Consider the following 21,778-nt stretch of genomic DNA (forward strand, 5'->3'; position numbering starts at 1 on the left):
AATCTCGGCGAGCTCTCCTGAATCTCGACTGGAATCATGGCATCACACCCATAGACCAAGCTAAACGGGGTCTCATGGGTTCCTGACTGCTCGGTGGTGTGGTACGCCCAAACTATTCGGGGTACCTCCTCAGCCCAACTTCCCTTGGCTTTCTCGAGCCTTCTCTTCAAACCTCTCAGCAACACCCAGTTAGCTAATTCCACCTGGCCGTTAGTCTGAGGGTGCTCGACGGATGCAAACACTTGCTGAATTCCAACTCCTTCGCAAAGCTTCTTCAACAGGTGGCTCGCAAACTGAGTCCCATTATCTGATACCAGGCGCTTAGGCACTCCAAACCGGCACACAATATTCTTCCATACAAAGCCTTCGATCTTGTGCGCGGTGATCTGGGCCACTAGTTCTGCTTCAATCCACTTGGTGAAATACTCAATCGCCACCACCAAGTACTTCATCTGCCTGATCGCCAGTGGAAAAGGTCCCAGGATGTCGATTCCCCAAGTATGAAACGGCCAAGGGCTATAGATCGACTTCAACTCCTCGGGAGGTGCCTTGTGCCAATCGGCGTGCTGCTGGCATTGTTTGCAGCACTGGGCATACCTCTTGCAATCTTCTCTCATGGATGGCCAATAGTAGCCTGCACGGAGAGTCCTCGCGGCCAGAGCTCGACCCCCGACGTGACTTCCACATATTCCTTCGTGGAGCTCTGCCATAATCCTCGTGCACTTCTCGCCGTGTATACATTCCAGGAGTGGGTGAGTGAATCCAAACCTGTACAGATCGCCATCAATCAATGTATACTTGCTGGAATTTTTCTTTACCTTCCTAGCTTCTGTTGGATCTAGCGGGAGGAGGCCATCCGCCAGGCACCGCTTGTACTGTGTTATCCAAGTGTCTGGCTCGTGGGTGGCACAGACATGCATCACGTCCACTTTCTCTCCTCGGCATGCTCTAATTCTCGGCGATCTCAGAGTTTCTTGCGTCAAAGACTTATGGCTTCTCGCTGCTCTCTCCGTCGACCTGCTTATCTGAAGGACCAGGTGATCTGCTACAAATGCCCTCGGCGTCTTCAAAGTTTCTTGAATCACTGTCCTCTGCCTACCCCCCTTGCCGGAGCTGGCGAGCTTAGCAAGCAAGTCAGCTCGGGCATTCTGTTCTCGGGGCACATGCACCACTTCAAAAGAGGCAAAGGAACTCTTCAATTCCTGCACATACGCCAAGTAAGCCGCCATTTGTGGATCTTTAGCCTGGAACTCGCCTGTTACTTGCCCTGTGACTAGCAGCGAGTCACTCTTAGCCATCAGCACCCTGGCTCCCATTTCCTTAGCCAGCAGAATCCCGGCGATCAGCGCCTCATACTCTGCTTGATTGTTGCTGGCTTTGAAGGCGAATCTCAACGATTGTTCGATCAGCACGCCGTTGGGTCCTTCCAATATGACTCCAGCACCGCTACCCTGCTGGTTTGACGATCCATCCACCGAGAGTACCCAACGGAAATCGTCTCCTTCAACCCGCGCCGCCTCTGAAGAGAGCTCGACTACAAAATCTGCAAAGATTTGCCCTTTGATCGGGCCTCGAGGCTCATATTTAATGTCAAACTCTGACAACTCCACTGCCCACTTCACCATTCTTCCTGCAACGTCAGGCTTCTTCAAGACCTTCTGGATGGGCAGGTCAGTCATCACCAGTATTGTGAAACTGTGGAAGTAGTGGCGCAACCTTCTCGCCGAAAACACCACAGCCAATGCAGCCTTCTCCAGGGCCTGATACCTCGTTTCTGGGCCCTGCAACACTTTACTCACGAAATAAATAGGCTTCTGAGCCTGATCCTGGTCCTGGGCGAGCACCGCACTCACCGCCCTCTCAGTCACAGCGAAATACAACCTGAGAGGGATTCCCGCCAGTGGTTTGCACAGAACCGGCGGTCTCGCCAAATATTCCTTCAGCTTGACGAAAGCTTCCTCGCACTCTTTCGTCCAAGCGAACTTGTTATTGCGCCGCAGACACTGGAAATAGGGATGCCCCTTTTCTCCGCTTGCTGACACGAAGCGGGATAGTGCTGCCATCCGACCTGTCAGCTGCTGGACCTCTTTTACTGTAGCCGGGCTTCTCATCGCCAAGATGGCGGCACATTTGTCCGGATTGGCTTCTATTCCTCTTTCAGTCAAGAGGAAACCCAAAAATTTTCCAGCCTCCACGCCGAAAATGCATTTCTCCGGGTTGAGCTTCAACTTGAACTTGGCGATCGTCGTGAACAATTCTTCCAAGTCTGCAACGTGCCTGCTTTTCTCCTGCGAGGTCACGACCATGTCATCGACGTAAGCTTGCACGTTCCTTCCCAGCATTGGTGCAAGTACTCGGTCCATCAGCCTCTGGTACGTGGCCCCCGCGTTCTTCAGCCCGAACGGCATCACCTTATAGCAGTAGCACGACCTCTCCGTCATGAAAGCTGTTTTTTCTTCATCCATGGGATGCATCTTGATCTGATTATAGCCCGAGAAGGCGTCCAGGAAACTCAGCAGCTTGCACCCTGCAGCACTATCAACCAGGGCATCAATGCTTGGTAAAGGATACGAATCCTTTGGGCAAGCCTTATTCAGGTCGGTGAAATCGACGCACATGCGCCATTTCCCGTTACTCTTCTTCACCAGCACGACATTCGCCAACCACTCAGGGTACTGGACTTCCCTGATGTGGCCTGCAGCGAGGAGTTTCTGGGTCTCATCCTTGATCGCCTGCCTCCTCTCTTCATTAAATTTCCTCCTTCTTTGCCGCACCGGTCTCACCATGTTGTCCATCGCCAGATGATGGCACAAGAAGTCGGGATCGATCCCGGGCATGTCCGAAGCGGACCAGGCAAACGCGTCCAGGTGCCGTTCAATCACCTTGGCGATCTGGTCCTGGAGATCGACCTCCAGAGATCTTCCGAGCTTGAAAACTTTCCCCCCGATCTCCTTCTCGAGCCACTGCTCGACGGGCTTGGGCCTTGATTCTCTGGCGATCACCGCCTTGGCGATTCCGAGTTCCCTTGCTTCCTCCGGGCGATTCCGCGCCTCTTCTTCCTCCGGGCCAGCATTCCTCTCCCCCAGCTCAGCATCTACCATCTCTACGTCCCTTCCGGCGGCCTCCTCCATTATCGGCGGTCTGGGCTTCACACCGGGCGGTGGGGTGGTTGTGACATAGCTCACTGATCTTTTATTTTTCAGGCTATTCTCATAGCACTTTTTCGCTTCCTTCTGATCGGACTTTATCGTGATTACCACCCCTTCCATGGACTGCAGCTTCACCTTCATGTGCCGAGTCGATGGAATTGCGCCTATCCTGTTAAGGGTGGGCCTTCCCAGCAGGATGTTATATGCTGAAGGGGCGTTTACGATGAGGTACTTGATTTTCTCCGTCCTCGACCCAGCCTCATCGGTAAACGTGGTTCTCAGCTCAATGTACCCCCTGACTTCCACCTGGTCGCCAGCGAACCCATACAAGCACCCTCCATAGGGCCTCAGCTGGTCAAGGGGCAATTCTAGCTGCGTGAAAGTCGGCCAGAACATCACGTCTGCCGAACTTCCTTGGTCCACCAGAACTCGGTGAACCTTCCTCCCCGCCGTGATCAACGAAATAACAATGGGATCGTTGTCGTGAGGCACAACGTCCCGAAGATCCTGCTTGGTGAACGTAATGTCCACTTCGGGCGAGTGATCTTCAAACATGTCCACCGACATCACCGATCGCGCGTACTTTTTCCTCTGCGATGCGGTGCATCCACCACCTGAGAAACCCCCTGCAATGGTGTGAATCTCCCCATGGATAGGCATCTCGTGTTGCTGGGCTTCCCCCCCTGCCGGCTGGGAACTCGACGCTCCTCCGGTCCTTCTGTCCAGCAGATAGTCGTTTAGGAACCCGCTCTTAACCAGATCATCGAGCTGGTACCCTAAAGACAAACACGAGTCCAGGTTGTGGCCAAAGCACTGGTGGAACTCGCACCAGACATCCGGCTTCGACCCTAACACCTTGTCGCCCACCTTCTCGGGCGCCTTCAACCTAGCAGATATGTTAGGGATAGCAATCAGGTCCGCTAGTCCCATGACGAATTTGTGCTTAGGTGGGCGATTGTATTCCCGGCGTGCTGGTTGTTGGCGTGCTGGCGGTTGGCGCGCTTGGCTTCTTCCCTTGTTTCTCTTATCGTAAGGATAGCGAGTCCTTTGATCCTTTCTGGCCGCCGTTGTCGTTTCCAGCACCCTCTGTGGCTGGATCCTGGTCTGGGCGCGTGGCCTGACGGGAGCCACACTGCCTCTCTTCTCGGCGACCTCACTCTCGTCGGCGATGTGAGCCACCGCAAGTCGCCTGACTTCAGCAAACGTCGCTGGATGAGCCCTGATCAAGGCTTCGCAGAATGGCCCTGGCTGCACGCCCTTCTTGAAGGCATAAACCAGCATTTCTTCATCCTTGGCCGGCGATCTGACCATCTGCGCTCCGAAGCGATTGAGGTAGTCTCTGAGGGACTCCCCATGGTACTGCCTTATATCAAACAGATCATAGGACACTCTGGGCGGTGCCTTGTTCACAATATACTGCTCGACAAAGATTTTCGAGAATTGCTGAAAATTAGTTATGTGGCCATTAGGCAGGCTCACAAACCACTCCATCGCCGTTCCCTGGAGCGTGCTCACGAACATCTTACAATAGACAGCATCCGACCCCCCTGACAGCATCATCTGTGTGTGGAACGTGGTCAGATGAGCCTCTGGATCTTCCACGCCAGTAAAAACAGCTTTAACCGGGACCACGCTCGTGGGAATTGGCGTGTCGGTAATCGCCTGAATGAAAGGCATTGGGAAAACACGAGGCGGCGTCGACGGTGCCACCTCTTCAGCGGAAGAACGAACCTGCTGCTCCTGAAGAGCTCGACGTAGCTCCTCAGCTACCTTGCTGAGCTCCTCGTTTCTGGCGCGAGAGGCGACCAGGTCTTCATGTATCCTTGCCTGCTCGACGCACGAGGCTTCTACAGTGGCCTCCAATGAGCGCATCATTTCTGCCATCTGTGCCATGGTCATGGCGGCGTCGCCTTCAGCTGCGACGGGAGCCACGGGGCTGGAACGATTGCTTCTCATCTTTCTCATTAACTTCAGCGAACCACAGAAATACAGCAAATAACACTTCAACCACAAACGAATCAGCGACCGATCGGAGAAGATTCAAGAAACTGCGTAAGAACTTCAAGAACACCGCAAACCTTCGAAGAAAATCGCAGCTTCACCAAAAACCACCGTTTCCCCGCGAACCAAACAACCAAACGAAAGAACTCGAATCCACCGATCGAAAAGCCAAGCGAACGGTTTAAAACACAAACTTCACCGAACGAAACTCAAAGAAACCAAGAACGACAGTTGCACCAGCGCACAACCGCGCAGAAAACCTCGAAAACCTCTACGAACTCACGCTGTGGATGGGAGCACGTTTTACACGGCCCCACGGTGGGCGCCTGATGATCCTGCCTGTTGACCGGAGCGCTGGAGAATGCCTCGTCAAAGGATCGACGTGCGCGCCGCTACTCACCTCCGTTCCTCCTCTGGATCTATCTCAAGAACCTGCAAAGAAACGATACGGCGCCGCTGCGGCCGATCGCACTCCGACGCTCAAGTCAGTGACGGTATCACCAAATACTAAGAACTGGAACCGTGCAAATCTCTCTCACAAACAGCTCTGTCACTCGCAAGCGTAAAGTGTATGAACTGAACGTGCGTACCTTAGAAAATCTGTTAGGAACTCTTATATACCTGGTGGTTTTCTCTCTCCTGGCAGTTACAGACTTGGACACGTGGCTCGTATCCAACTGTACACGTGCCATCATCTGGAGGCTCCCTGACTTGGCGCTATTTCTACTCTCATTTTGGCTAAGTTACCTATGCATGGTGCTGCCCAGTGCATAGCTAACTCAGGAGTGCGATCTCTACTGAAACTGGCGAGGTAGGGCCTTCATACACCTTCCCTGTGGTCTCGCCGGCCGCCTCCATAATCTGCTTCTCCTTTAACTTCGGCGATGTGCTTGCTCTGGCGATCTCCGACTGCCTGGTCGTCTGAGTCCGCATCTGGCGACTTCTTCCTCAACCTGGCGATCGCCTATTCTGGTAAGCTGGAGATCGGAACACGCCAACTTAACTATCGGCGACTACACGTGCCTCCCGACTTCCTTCCCAACTGCCAACCTGGCGCCTTGTCAACACGCCTACTTGTAACAGGATGCCACGTCATCGCATCCGACCATCATGGCGGTACAGCATCCTTGTCTTTATCCCTACCATACATACCGTATCTATCTTCCAGAGATGTTGGCTGAGCTTTCCAATGCTGGTTGCTCTCCACTGGAATCTCCTTCAAATCAAGACTCTCCTTTTGTTTTAAAATGTCATCTAGTCTTTCAACTATGTCTTCCAACTTACTAATACTAACAATCTTTTTTCTCTTAAAAAGGCGAGAAAAGGAGTTGCTTACCTCCTTTTTAGTAGCAGCTTTAGTAGATACTTCATCAAGTAAATCGTCAACCTGGTAGACAACATCTCTGAGAACATCGAGCCACTTTTTGACATTGGAGTCTGTGATTTGTCGATTCTCAGCATCAGCAAGCACAACTCTAACCACTATCAGCTGGTTCTCCACCTTTTGAAGCAACTTATCAGGCTTCTTTCCACGGATCAAGTTGACAAGCTCAGGGGAAGCTAGCCTTTCAAAAAGAACGTCAAGGAAAGCAGAGAGAAGTGCACCACCTACCACGGCTAAAGCCATGATCTCAGGAACAAACAAACAAGTGATGATCAAAGTAGAAGCGCAAAGGAAAGGAATTGGTTGCAAAAGTTGGGTTGGTTCTTGATTCAGTGAACTTTTATGAGGAGATTTGGCTTGCTTCAACACTATTTAATATTTAAGTCTTACCAACCGTGGTGAATATTTTATCTTTTCTAAAGGACAAGGTTCTTCATTGGATGCTTTTTAAAGACTTTTTCTTTTTTGTTCCCCACAAGTGGGTTAAAGCTACAATGATGTACCTAACCATTATAAGGAACTAAATTGACCTAAACTTACTGGATTGCAATTTTTCCATTTTTGCAAAGAAGTCCTAAAATATTTTATGTTGTCAAAAGACAAGAATTTAGCTGTAAAAATGCTTTGTTGTGTTTTTGTCCAATATTCACTTTCATATTCTCCAATAAAATTTCATCTAGGAATAGCATTGCGTTAACTTTAGACAACGCTTTTTCAGGCATGAAATATGCAACTGTGGGTTTAGACAACGTTTTTTTTTTTCTTGCATCTATTGCCTTATATTGGTAGAATATGCAACATTTTTCGGAAAAACTTTTAGACAACGTTTTTTCTAATAATCTTTATGCAACGCATTTTTAGTGTTGTCTGTTGTTTAGACAAAGTTTATTTACATATCGTCTATCTTTTTAGACAACACTTATTTACATGTTGTCTATCTTTTATGCAACACATTTTCAGTGTTGCATATTGATAGAATAGGCTATGCATTTCAGTGTTGCATATTTATAAAATAGGCAACGTTTTTTTTTCATAATGTTTAGGCAACGGTTATTTACAAGTTGTTTGTCTTTTTAAACAACATTTTCTTTTTATAAAAAGCTTTTATGTTCGGCATCACTATGCTACTTGACATCTCAACTAGGCTGACACCTCAAGTAACAACAATCATTTGTCATCACATGAAAAAAGTATTATTAAAAAAAGAAAAAGAAAGAATATACAAAAATGTGGGGACTAGACCAAAACCCATATGTTGACAAAAACGATACATAGGTAGACTATACCTATTAATAAAGAATTCTAAGAACAAATTAGATGGAAGCCTATTATACCAATGAAAGGATTCTCTATGAATAAATCATAAATTAGCTAACTTATCAGCACACGCATTCCCTTCACGAAAAAATATAAGTAACCCTAAACCTGATTTTTCCACAGTAATTAGGACAAACATTCCATCGATTACGAAGCATCCAAGGAACATTTGTCCTAGCAGTAAACACAACACAAACCAAGGCAGAGTCACATTCCATTCAGACATTAGTAAGTCCCAACTTTTGAGCTTCCTCCAAAACATATATAACTCCATAAAATTCAGCAACCAAAGCAGTCTTAACGTCAAGAAACGCAGAGAAAACTCAAATAAACTCCCCCATACTCCCACGGAAAATACCTCCACAAGTGGCAAGACCTGGATAACCCCTAGCAGCCCCATCAGTGTTAATTTTAACCCATCCTGGTGAAGGAAACTCCCATCTAACAGGAAGAGGACGAAGAACTTTACCAATACGAGTATTAATGCCAAAAAACTTGATCACATTCAAATCCAATAGACAACACTTTTTTAACGTGACAAATTATGAAATAACTAATTTATAAAATTACGTAATAAGCAACATTTTCAAACTAATTTAAAACGTAATCACATTTAAACCACATTTATAATTTAATTAAGAAAAATGTATATAATATTAATATTTCAAATGTGTAAGTTAAATACTCCATTGTATACAAAAAATAGTAGAAGTTGTAATCATTACAAATAATTAGAGTTAGAAAATCTCTCAAAATTTCTACATTTCTTCAATCAATCATAAATCTTTCTCATGTCCATTATTAGTATTATCTTGACATCCAACCTGAAAAATTAAACAAAATGTACAAACTTTCTAAAATATTATCAAGTTTATAAATAAAATAAGATAAATACAAAATACCTAGCCGATAACATTGAATGCAAATTATATGTCTATACCTGGTCCAAATAAGGAACATGAGTGAAAGTAGATGAACCTGGAGCAACTACATTGTTTTCTTTCCCTAAAACCCGTGACATCATATGTTCTATATCCCCCTTCAAATATGGGTTTTGTTGCTTAAGCACAAATTTCATAATTGCTTCTAAACCTTCAACCTTTTGAGTCAAAGAGTTCACTTCAATAGCATATCATTTATGGATAGCAGCAATTTCTTGATTCCTTTTAATATTGTTAGTGTCACATTCCTTCCACAACAACAAACTATAGACGAACTATATTGTTGGTGTCACAGTCCTTTTATAGCAACGTAACTATATTGTTGTTCGTGCGATTCTCATTCATTCTTACTTCAAATTGGAATTTTGCTTTGATTCTTTTAACTTTGTGTTGTTATGCTAACAATTACGCATCATTTTATTTTTTTCAGTGTTTTTTTACTTCAGATTATTCTTTTATGTGTTTCTGATATCTACATGTACCGACCAGTGCCCAGGCGTAGTTGACTGCTAGTGGATGTGGGACCACGTAAGCTGAGTCCCACGAGCGGCAGGGGCCGACGCCTCACAGACGGCACGCCTAAGGCGTCGAGGAGAGGTCAGACCTCGATCATGTGAGGTGGGTCTCGCTAGCGGTATGCCTAGAGTGTCTCGCAGATAGTACGCCCAAGGGATCGAGGAGTGGTCAGACATCAGTCCTCGGTAAGTTGAAAAGTGGAGCTGGGCCACGAGAGGTGGATCCCAAACCACTCACCAGTTATCAGTCAGGGAGAAGCCTAGGTCACGAGGGTCCATGCGTGTGGTGTGGATGACGCGTTCAGGCGTAACACAAGTAAAGAGCCACTGGAAAAGATACGACCTATGAGGGTCACGTTTCAGGGGTGAGCTGCATGCATGGCACGTGAACAACTAGGGCACTCCTAAGACAGGTGACCCCAGAGATCAGGTGCACGAGGAGGCATCCAGGTGGTCATCCCGTCAGAGGTTGCACTCCAGTTAGGGAACCCCACGCGCTAGGTTGCCCTAAGAGTGGGTAATAAGCGACGCTGGGGCCCACCCTCAGAAAGCCTATTTTGGGTAGCAGAAACAATGGAAACCCTAGGCTATATAAAGGGAAGTAACAAATCTAGTAAGGTACGCTATTCATTTGCGCCGCTTCACACACACAGCTTACACAGATCTTTTACGCTTAACAGTTTGGTGTTTCCTAGCCCTAAGATTGACTTGAGCGTCGGAGTGCAAACGACCTCTAGGGCGCCCTTTGTCTTTGTGATTTCAGGTGTTTGATCGAGAAAGAGGCACGAACGAAGGCACAGAGAATCAGGCGTGGGAGTATCGTGAGACGTACGAAGGCAATCGAGTCAACCGGCAGGAACAGTATATTTTCATCGGTCTTAAGTTTTAATTTCATTTTACTACACGGTCATTCTCCATGCCAAACTTATTTCATTCTTTGGTGTCTTTTGAATTGCTTGTATACCCAAACATCCAACCATTCTCTTGTTACCATGATCCTGTCAATTCTGGTCTTTATTGTTTCATTCAATTTATACCACATAAATTTTCTCTCTATCATTGGTATATTTAGTAACCTTGATTGCTCTATAGACGCATTAAACCTTCTGATTTTTTAGTTGTAGTTCATTTGATTTACTAGTTCTTTTCTTTCCTTGTTCGTCCTAATTGCATTAAAGTCCCCCATAACACAACATGATTTTGATGTTTGTGTTTCCCCAACTTCCACTATTTCTTGCTATACCTTTGATATTTTCCACAAAGTTCCAATTCCATATACGTTTACAATGGTAAATTTCAATCTCCAATTTCTTGCTCTTAGTTTCCTGTATGCATACCATTCCTACCTATTCTCTCCAAATGAGGTTTTTAATATAGTTACGTTTAATACTTTCTTCCAAACCCCTTATTAAAGGAAAAGAAATAATAGGGTAAATCCCTTGTGTATATTGAACACATAGGGTTATGTTTATATAGGAAAAGAAACATATGGGTTAAGCCCATTACATAAATATAAAATATCTGACAATATTTATAATATCTCATAATATCTAGTTATATCTAATAATATCTAACACTCCCCCTCAAGTTGGGTGCATATAGATCATATGTACCCAGCTTGTTACAAATGTAATCAATCTTAGGCCATCGTAAGGGTTTAGTAAAAATATCTGCTAATTGATTATTTGAATTAACAAACTCTATTTTGATATCTCCCGATATAATCTTTTCTCGAATGAAATAACAATCAATCTCAATATGTTTGGTCCTTTCATGAAAAACTGGATTTGAGCTAATATGAAGAGCAGCATGATTATCACATATAAGTGTCATTTGAGTGACCTCTCCAAATTGCAATTCTTTAAGTAACTGTTTAAGCCAAATAAGCTCACAAGTAGTCGAGGCCATAGCTCTATATTCTACTTCTACACTAGATCTTGCCACAACACTTTGTTTCTTGCTCTCCCAAAAGATCAAGTTATCACCAATGGAGACACAATAATCGAAAGTTGATCTTCTATCAGATCGAGATCCTGCCCAATCAGCATCTGAATAACAAACGACTTTAGTATGGTTATTATAACCATATAGCAAACCTTTTCCAGGAGAGCCTTTAATGTACTTCACTATATGAATGATTGCATTCTAATGATCTTCACAGGGATAATTAAGAATTTGACTCACCACTTTGACTGCAAAGGAAATATCAGGACGAGTAACAGTGAGATAGTTCAATTTTCCAACTAATCTCCTGTACTTCTCAGGATCTGAAAGAGACTCCCTCTGATTGGGTAGAAGCTTGACATTGGGATCCATGAGAGTATCAAAAGATTTCGAATTCATCAACCCAATTTCTTCCAAAATATCCAATGCGTATTTTCTTTGAGAGATAACAATACCAATACTGGATTGTGCTACCTCAATCGCCAAGAAATATCTGACATTGCAAAGATTTGTGGTATGAAAGTGTTGACAAAGGTGTTGTTTTACTTGTGAGATGCCATGGTGATCACTACCTGTAAGAACAATGTCATCAACATATACTACAAGATAGATACACCCAGCACTCGAGTGATGATAAAAAAACTGAATGATCTGTTTCACGGCAAGTCATACCAAACTGTTGAACAACATTGCTAAATTTTCCAAACCAAGCCCTAGGAGACTGCTTGAGGCCATATAAGGATTTGTGAAGACGACATACCAATCCAGAAGACTCCCCCTGAGCAACAAAACCAGGAAGTTGCTCCATATAAATTTCTTCCTGCAAATCCCCATTAAGAAAAGCATTTTTGACATCCAGTTGATAAAGAGGTCATTGTTGAATAGCAACCATAGCTATGAATAAGCGAACAAAATCTATCTTTGCCACTGGAGAAAAAGTATCACCATAGTCTAAACCAAAAATTTGGGTATAACCCTTAGCCACAAGACGAGCTTTGAGACGATCAATAGTACCATCAGGACCAACTTTGATAGCAAAAATGCACCTGCAACCAACAACAGATTTCCTAGATGGTAAAGAAACAAGTTCCCAAGTTCCATTATTCTGAAGCGCATTCATTTCATCAAGCATGGCCTGACGCCCACTAGGATGAGCTAAGGCATCACCTACAGATTTTGGAATGGATACAGAAGAAATACACGAAAGGCGGGTATAAAAGGGTTGGGATAGTCTATGGTAACTCAAAGCAGTATAATATGGAGAGGGATTACGGGTAGAACGTATACCTTTATGTAGGAATATCAGGTTCAACCGTCGGAGGTTCAACTGTCGGAGCTGGAGGGGAATGAAGTGTTGGCACCAGAATAGAGTCAGCTGATGGACGATGAGACGTTTGACGACGACTATACACCTGAGGAGTTGGTGGCGATGGTGAATAGTTAGGTTCACTAGGCACAACAAGAGGAATATTAACTTGATTAGATGAAGACATTGAAAAAGAAAGACAAAGTAAAGGGAAGATTCACTGAAGGTGACATCTGCTGAAATAAAATAACAGTTTAAAGAAGGTGATAAACATTTATTTCCTTTTTGTGATCTAGTGAACCCTAAAAAGACACATTTGTGTGACTTATGAGATAATTTATCAAGACCAAGACTAAAATTATGAACAAAACATGTCGACCCAAAAACTTTGGGAGGTGAAGAGTGGAGGGTCATGTGGAAATAAAATAGAATGAGGAATTTTGTTATCTAAAACTGAAGATGGCATGCGATTAATGAGATAACATGCACTAAGAACAACATAACCCCAAAAACGCTGAGGAACATCACCATGGATTAAAATAGTACGAGTTGTTTTAACAATATGTTTATTCTTGCTCTTAGCTACCCCATTTTGTTGAGGTGTATAAGCACATAAATTTTGATGAATAATACCATGAGAAGCCATAAAATTTTTAAAAGAATGAGAAAGATATTCACGTCCATTATCACTGCGCACAATTCGAATGGAAATTCCAAATTAATTTTTAATTTTATTGTAAAATATTTGAAATATAGAAAACAACTTAGAACGTTTTTTTATTAAAAATACCTTAGTATATCTTGAATAATCATCCAAAGTAACAAAATACTGAAATCCTAAATTAGACTTAATATGACTTGGTCCCCAAATGTCAGAGTGAACTGAGGCAAAAGGAGATGAAGCACGTTGTGAGACACTAATAGGAAAAGAACTACGAATGTGCTTCCCTAACTGACACGACTCACACAATAAAGTAGACACATTAGAAAAACTTGGAACAAGCTGCTGCATCTTGGCAAGACTAGGATGACCCAACCGAACATGAATGAGAGATGGAGAATCCATAATCGTGCCAACATGTGCAGAGATCTGTAGTTGATAAAGTCCATGAGGCTCACATCTGGTGCCAATCATCCGTCCTGAACTTCGGTCCTGTAAAGTAACAGAATCTTTGGTAAAAGAAATAACACAGTCAAGGTAACGAGTGAGATGACTAATGGATAATAAGTTAAATGGAGACCCAGGGACATAAAGAACATTATCAATAGATAAAGAAGGAAAAAGATGAATAGTACCAACACCATGTGATGGTACCCTATATCCATTGGCCATGGTAACCAAAGGTAAATAACCTCTAGTAGACATGGAAGAGAAAAAAAGATTTATTAGCAGTAATGTGATCTATGGCACCTGAATCTAGAACCCAAGAGCCAAGGGAAGTGGAGTGAGTGAGGCCAACAAAAGATGTACCTAAATGTGCAACCGAAGCCGTGGAACTAGGGTTCTGACGATCCTCATACCATTTAAGAAATTCATTGAAAATAGCAGGTTGGCCTGAGGTATCAATTGAAGTATGGTCCATAATAGAAGGTTGCACATGGGCTGAGGGACTAAAGCAGAAGAATCATCAACATGAGACGTTATTTAAGTGGTGTGTTTACTTGGCACACACAAAAGGGTGGAACAAGTGGAAGTAAAATTAGACACGGTAGGAGATCCCAAAATTTGATCACTAATGTGAGAATAATCATCAGGAAGGCCATGTAAACCCAATAACATGAAGAACTTATTACGAAATGAACTTTAAGCCTAACTCAACCCCATAAAACCGGCTCATAAAGTGAGGTTTGTACCCACTTATATACAATGAAATATTCTCATCTTTAGTCGATGTGGGATCTTCAACACATACCCCTCACGCCGATAGTGACAGCTCGTGTGTGGGACAATATATTATGGATGGTCCAATAACAGTTCGATAGTGGATTACCTGATAAGCCCACCAAACACTCGTTAGGATAGAATTTAAATGGCTCTGATACCATATTAAAGGAAAAGAAAGAATAGGAAAAATCCTTTGTTTATATACATAGGGTTATGTTTATATAGGAAGAAAAACATATAGATTAAGCCCACATAAATATGAAATATCTAACAATATCTATAAAATCTCATAATATTTAATAATATCTAAAATCCCTGATATGAATACTAATTATCTGTATCATCAAATATTCTTTTATCCTTTTCGTCCATTTTTCCTATTATGTTTATTACTAAATTTTCCTCCCTTCAAATGTGAACCCTAGTTTCCATAACTTAGCTGCCTTGAACTTTTCGTTCCTCAACCAAACAACCTATTATAATTTTTAATTGCGCTATATGATTTATATGAGATTAAGAGATTCAGAGACTATGATCTATATTATTGTAGTTGAGATTAAGAGATTCTAACCTTACATTTGTGCCATGGTTTGGGGAAGCCAATTGTTGCCCACTCTCCTCCAATCGCTTGCCTCGCCCACGAACACCTCTCTCGTGAATCCTCGGTTTCGTGCACGTCGCTCGGACAAAGAGGATACGTCCCCCACGGGTAGAGTACATTGTGTTTTCTCCACCACCGTGTTGAGCTCGCTATCTGGAAGCGTTGTGGCCAACACCCGGCTCTGCATTTCTGCCAGCACCGTGATAACCTCGCCCACCGTGAGAGTAGTGTCCATCGACTTCGTGCTTGAAGCGCCTTCCCCTTGCTCAGCATTCAACGGTGCAAGGATTGACTCATCCAGCAAATCCTCCGCAAATGGCAATGGAAGTTTGCGCATTCCCAACTGGAGCAGAGAAAACGCCACTTGCTTTTGCCATTTCCATATCACACCTCCCTTCCGCTACCAATGGGTTTCTGTGAGACCCTTCAGATTGGGCCAGTCCTGTAGGCCCAAACTCCAAAGAAAGGTTGTGCCCGCAGCACCGTGATGACACGGGGGTCATTGCTCTCTAAAGACCATCTTGATCAGACCCCTCCGGTGGTCCCATCTTTCCCACCGTTCACCGTTGGTTCCTCGTCAATTTTCTTTGACATTGGCATAACTTTTGTTCCGGAACCGTGCATTCCTCCTCTAAAGATATCTGGCACCTCACTGGAACTCTGACTCTAAATCTTGCATATTCTAAAGCCAGTGTTGCGTCGTCATCCTCTACCAGAGTTTCCAGTAGAGCTCCAAGCTTTACAAAGCATTTTGGATCCACAATTTCAAAGGTAAGCCCTACACCGCACCCATACCAGTTTATCAACAGCGGAGTTAGTCTTCCCATGGATTAATGGTGTCAAACGATCTTCGAACCACTCTTTATTTTCTTTATTTTCCTCAATGGCTTCTTTAACTCTAGTTTCGCTTTCCCCATTAATAAAACGTGGAAACCTCTCAAATTAATCTTTATGAAGTTGTAACCTCCTATAACAAAGCTTTCATTCAGCTCCTATTTTGCTTAAATCCGAAACTCTTTGCTTAAATCCAAAACTCTCTCGATATAACATTGTTTTATCCATTCCTTTGGAGTTTCTTCCACTTTAAAGTGTACTGCATTTGGTCTTGTCCTGCTTTTTTGACTGTGTTCTATTCCCATTCTTAACTATGTGTGCATAAGATTGATTTGTATCTTTTGCCCTCCACACTTTTTTAACCACTTTCTCTTCCAATTTTGTCTTCTCTTTCTGTTTATCATTTCATTCCTTTTTTGTTTCTGCTTCCCCGTAGTATTTAGGTTCGTTAACATTAATTCTCCCATTCCTGATCCAAATTCATCTAGTATTTTCTCCAACTCCTTAACGATCTGAACACTCTGACGAATCCAAATTTTTGCTTTTTAATATTCAATCTCTTGAAGATGGAAACTTCACTTACCCTTCTCCATCTTTGAAATACCTTCCACGTGTCTGTTTTCTTGAAATTGAAGGAAAAGTTTTAGAAGAAGGAACATGTACCGGTATGATCCATTTGTATTCACATCATTATTGAAGAGAGATTAGAGAGCGATTTTGTTAATTGTTTTTGCTGGTTAACTTGCTCGTCGGTTGACTTTGATAATAAAGTTTGTTTCTTCACGAGTCTATCTTATCTCTTGCTGCTTTAGAACGTAGCTCGTTGAAACAGAGGAGGTCCTACTCGTTGATTGCACTCTGAGGATCAAGTCAGTACCGGGCTTATAAGAATTAGGAAGTAACAAGTTTCAATCTTAGAAACAACATACCTTAACATGAAATCTCAAGTCCCTTTTATAGTTTACCTCTTGTAACAACTTTCTATCACGAGAATATAATCTCAACTGAAAGCATACTCAACAGGAAAATATTTTGTTCAAGGGCACATTCTCTAGGTGTTGCAACCGAATTGAATCTTTCCTCCATGGAGTGCATAAAATCATAACAGAATAACCAACTGGGTACCAACTCATGTACCAGCATCAGGGTCCAATCTGTTTTACATAGCCACCCTCAGCGTGGTGCTACATTATCTTTCAAACGCATGCAACCTAACATCTACATGCCCTAACACACATGGGCTTAGGTTTTGAAAAGAAATCTTTACTTAAGCTAGACCCCTGCGTACTAAGTATATCCCAAGGTCCAAAACTACCATTCACTAGCTGCCTAGGCCTTATGTACAAGGAGTTATACGAAGAGCTTAACTAATACATACATCTGGGACCATCTCATGGCTCACCAACTCGATCCAAGAATCGATCTGACCTGCCTATGGCTGAGGCTAAGATCTGACCACTGAACGCTAAACTCAAGCGCGTGGTCCAATATATTAATTTTATGTTTTTGTATAAATAAGGATAACATATTGAATGTTAAACAAATAGCAATAGAGTATTTTCAAATCTAAAACCATGTCATTATCACCAATTATTTTTCTCATAGTATAGTATCATTCTTCAAATCTTTAAAAGAAGCAACTACTTTTTGAAGTCTGAAAACAAAGTTTTTAAAAGATCGAACGAAATTTTGGACAAAGAAATGGACGTGGAGTCATTCATTGAACATGAATTTGGTAGTTGGCTGTACCATTACGTGTTTAAATATTTAGAACTATGTCTTGTCAGATAACTCACGCACCGTCAGATTTGACCATTATACACTTTCTAATTTTATTTAGTAATATTTTCTAGGAGTCTTTATTTACGAATATAACAATAAATTAAAAATTAATATTTATTTTGGTCCTTAAAAATTATTTTATTTTCATATAGTCTTAAAAAAATCAAATAAATCTCTAAACATTTCAGTTGTTTGATTCAAGTTGTTAAAATTAATTATTTCTTATTATTTGCATTCCTAGATCTATATCAAAATTATCACTTTTTACATTTTATAATAATATAACTAAAAACTACACTTTTATGTATTTTAAAGACAAAATATTATATACATACCTATGTCTTAAGAGATTAAAATCAAAAATAATTTCTTATGTCTCATAAAATATTATCTCATTCTCAAAATTTTAGAAGAAAATAAACAAATACTCAACACATATTTATATATATGTATAACTTCAATTCAATTACTTAAGTTGAAATAATTTTGTACCAATCACCACGTATTCAAGTAAATTCTTATTAAACATGAATGTAAATACAATCTCATTTTTTTCCTTTAACTTGTATAGAACTATTGCATTCTCTCACTACAACATGAAAACACTCTAAAACTCCTTCCATATCCAATCATCGTATCTAGCAACGGAACATTATTAAAAGAAATTTGACGGAGTTACAAAACCATATAAGAACATTTCCTACGACTTCATCAGTAATGTGAAACATAGATGTTGTACTCAATTGTAGACCTATCTGCATCAAGGTAAAGAGTTTTGGTTTCTGCATAACCTGTAGCAAATTTAAAAACCCCACTTCCTCCAATCACAGGCAGCTCTCTCACCTTAAGGGAGAGACGGTTCCTCCCCAACACGGCAATGGTGCTGCCATTGTACTTCCCTTCGGTCAACAAAAAGTTCACAACAACCAACAAATTGAACTCCGTTTGCGATGTGCCGGCGTACAACCCCTCAATTCTTCCGACCACCTTGGAGTTTGGCTCTTGTCCCACTGTGAGGGCGTTGTCTGTGATCCCCACCAGGCCGAAAGAAGTGGCGGTGTAGTTGGGGAGCGAAGGAACCACGGTGACTGAGGTGGCGTTGCTGCCGGTAAACCTCTCGTGGAAGAAGAACTTGAAATGGCTAACCTTATCCTTTTTATGTAAACCTAATTCCTTACGATTTAGGGTACCCACGAAACCAGTTTCATTGGCCAGAGTGGAAGTGAGGACTTGAAAAGAGACAAGTAGGGAGAAGATGAGAAATTTGGAAGCCATGCTTGGTGGTGAGGGAAAAGTTGGTAATGTGGTTTGTGTAACAATTTGGAATGAAGAGAAAGGAAGTGTGGAAGGGAGAATTTATAAGAGTGGATGAAGTGAGAAAACATGTGTGAAGTAGGTTTCTCTATACTTGATTCTCTAAGGGAGTGTAGAATAATGAGTAAAAAGAATAAAGATTATTGCTTTAACAAATTATGACCAAATAAACACTTCTAATAGAAACCAGTATTGAATATAATTTAAAATATGCATGCAAGTTCAATCATTATCATTCCTCTTATTTGGAAAATAAAGTTTAGATTAAAAAATTTATTTAGTCATTATTTTTTTTTATATCGAACCTTATTTAACATAGTAAATCAAAATATAATTTAATTGAATAAAATATAATAAAATAAATATAAACAAAATTGAATCAAATTTTCATATTTTTAAAATGAAAGACAAATGTATTCATATTATAATAGAAAAAATCAAAACTGAGGATTTAATACGGTAGAAGGAATAAAATTATAATTATAAAATGTGAAGTGTTCCACGAGGAAAAAACTAAATTAAAGGTCAACCTTCGCTTTCAATGTGACGTAAAGCATGACACTTTGGCTTAGACTACCTTTTGTGTTTCTTAATATTCTATCGTCTTTTCTTTAGGAAAAATAACACGTTCAAGTTTTTTATTGTTACTATATTAAATTAAAAATTGGCTGAAAAATACAATATAACAATCAAATATTTTTTTAGGCTTAAAACTATTTACACCTATTGTTAAATAGAGATCTTTATAAATAGTCTAAAAACCTGTTTATTATGACCAAAATATTTTAATCTAGTTGTGTCTTTTAAGCTAAGATTACGAGTTTGGTAGTTTGCAAACTACTTATTGATACTGCTAATATACGTATGAAAGTAGATTGTTGTTTTTTAATAGATTCCAACACTGAAATGATTAACTAATGAGTTGTGCTTGGGATTGATATTAATTGGGATCCATCTCTGTAAGTAATGTTTTGAGTTTGTATATTGTGAATTAACAAACGTAATTAAAAAGGAAAATATTATTGAGGATGATTGATTAGATTTCCTTAATAAAAAATAACCATTAATAAAATGGTGAATATTTTATATAAATAACGTCATTATTTAAAACATTAAAATTATTAATGTATGATGATTGAGTTAATTTCCACATTCTAGGATAGAAATAATCAACAATTTTATTTTAATTAGAAGAGGTATTTATGTACTAATGAGGATAATGAATTTAATTATGTTATGTAGCAAGTTGATAATATGTAGTTTCATGAAAGATGGGAAAATTTGATTGTTCTGTTTTTTTTTTACAATGGTTCGTTTATAAACGAGATTTTTGTGTGTAGTTATTGATCACCTTAATCAAATTTTATTATGTAGAATTACGTTACAATATATAAACTAAGTATTTTTTAACCATAATCACTCTTGAATGAGTATTTTTTCAAATAGTAGCTACTTTAGGTTATAATACTTAGTATTATTTTGAATAATTAATATACTCCTGACTAAAACAAATGTACATATAAAAAAATCACGAGATGCTAACTAAAAGCAGAAAAATATAAGGTTAAGTTCTCTTTTACAATGCTAAAAAATACTTAATATTCTATCAAATGAATTGTACATACTATAACACAAGATTATTCTTACTAAAATATTCTTATGTGACATCAACATTTCTTCTTTAAGATGTATTCATTAGATATATGTATTCAGAAAGTAGTCATGGCAAATTTTTTTCTAGCCGTAATCTAAAAGAGTTATTTGTTTTTCAATTTATTTTGTCCTAACTTTGACACTCAGCATGATTTATCAGACCTAAGATTATAGTTTTTTTATCTAATCTTGAAAAACTCAAGATCATACATGATAGATAATTTATATACATGTGTTAAATAGACTTTTTAGAAGAGTTGCTTCCGTTAGAAAGTTTTAACATCTTTTTCAATAAATATTTGATGTTGACATTTCTAACAAAACATTCTTATGTTCAAATGAATAACATTATTTACAAATTATAATATAAATATTTATAAATTAAGTTGCATTATGCAACACATACTACATATCTTATTATTTATATAAACATAAACTTATCAAATAACAATATTACAGGTTAATCAAACAAAACAACTATTTTGTTGATATCTAATATCATACATAACTTTTTATATATGTATTTCACACTTTATTGTGAATTACTTAATTAAACTACTTAGAATAATATTAGGTTTACTGGAATTTGATCAAATAAAAATTATAAAATATGTCAAGCTGAAAATCTTACAAATTAAAGCATAAGCAGTCACTCCATAAATATAATCGAATTTACCTAATTGATGATCTTTATAAAACAATTAACTTCATAAAATCAAATAATTTATCCTAAATGTGTTATCTTTTCCATAATTGATTAATTTAATAGTGATTAATAAATTATGAAAAATCATTATTGATTATAGTAACAAAAGTTTGTTAATTTTATTTCTCTTTCATTCTTCGTCAACAAACAAATTTTAATTCTATTTTTTCTATTACTTTTGAAATCATTTTATTTCTGGCGTATTTTTTTAATTCTTTTTCACTCTAATATTTTCTTCCCCTCTATTTAATTTTTTTTTTTCCTTCCAAACAAATTGTTATACTTTTCCTTTGTGGATGGTTGGAAAGAAAAAATTCCTACCTCAGGATGAAGAATTTTCAAAATTAGTACAAAGTCCCTGGCTGACGAATGAACCTGACAAGTTTGACTTTTAAAATGGTCAGGATTATACGCAACGCCACGTGGCTAAAATCAAAAGCTTACTA

At 40.2% G+C, this 21,778-nt stretch overlaps 2 protein-coding genes across 2 annotated transcripts; both read right to left on the bottom strand.

Annotated features, from left to right (window-relative positions):
• Window positions 1-6,258: 6,258 nt before the first annotated feature.
• Window positions 6,259-6,777, bottom strand: LOC137814595 (putative disease resistance RPP13-like protein 1). The gene has a single exon (XM_068617413.1). It carries the CDS (start codon window positions 6,775-6,777, stop codon window positions 6,259-6,261), a length of 519 nt encoding a protein of 172 aa, XP_068473514.1.
• An 11,385-nt stretch (window positions 6,778-18,162) lies between these two features.
• LOC137818424 (dirigent protein 22-like) lies at window positions 18,163-18,999 on the bottom strand. Its single transcript, XM_068621854.1, has one exon. The coding sequence runs from the start codon at window positions 18,932-18,934 to the stop codon at window positions 18,371-18,373; it is 564 nt and encodes a 187-aa protein (XP_068477955.1). The 5' UTR covers window positions 18,935-18,999; the 3' UTR covers window positions 18,163-18,370.
• Between the last annotated feature and the right edge of the window lie 2,779 nt (window positions 19,000-21,778).

The sequence above is a fragment of the Phaseolus vulgaris genome, chromosome 10 (genome assembly GCF_000499845.2).
Source record: "Phaseolus vulgaris cultivar G19833 chromosome 10, P. vulgaris v2.0, whole genome shotgun sequence".
NCBI lineage: Eukaryota > Viridiplantae > Streptophyta > Magnoliopsida > Fabales > Fabaceae > Phaseolus > Phaseolus vulgaris.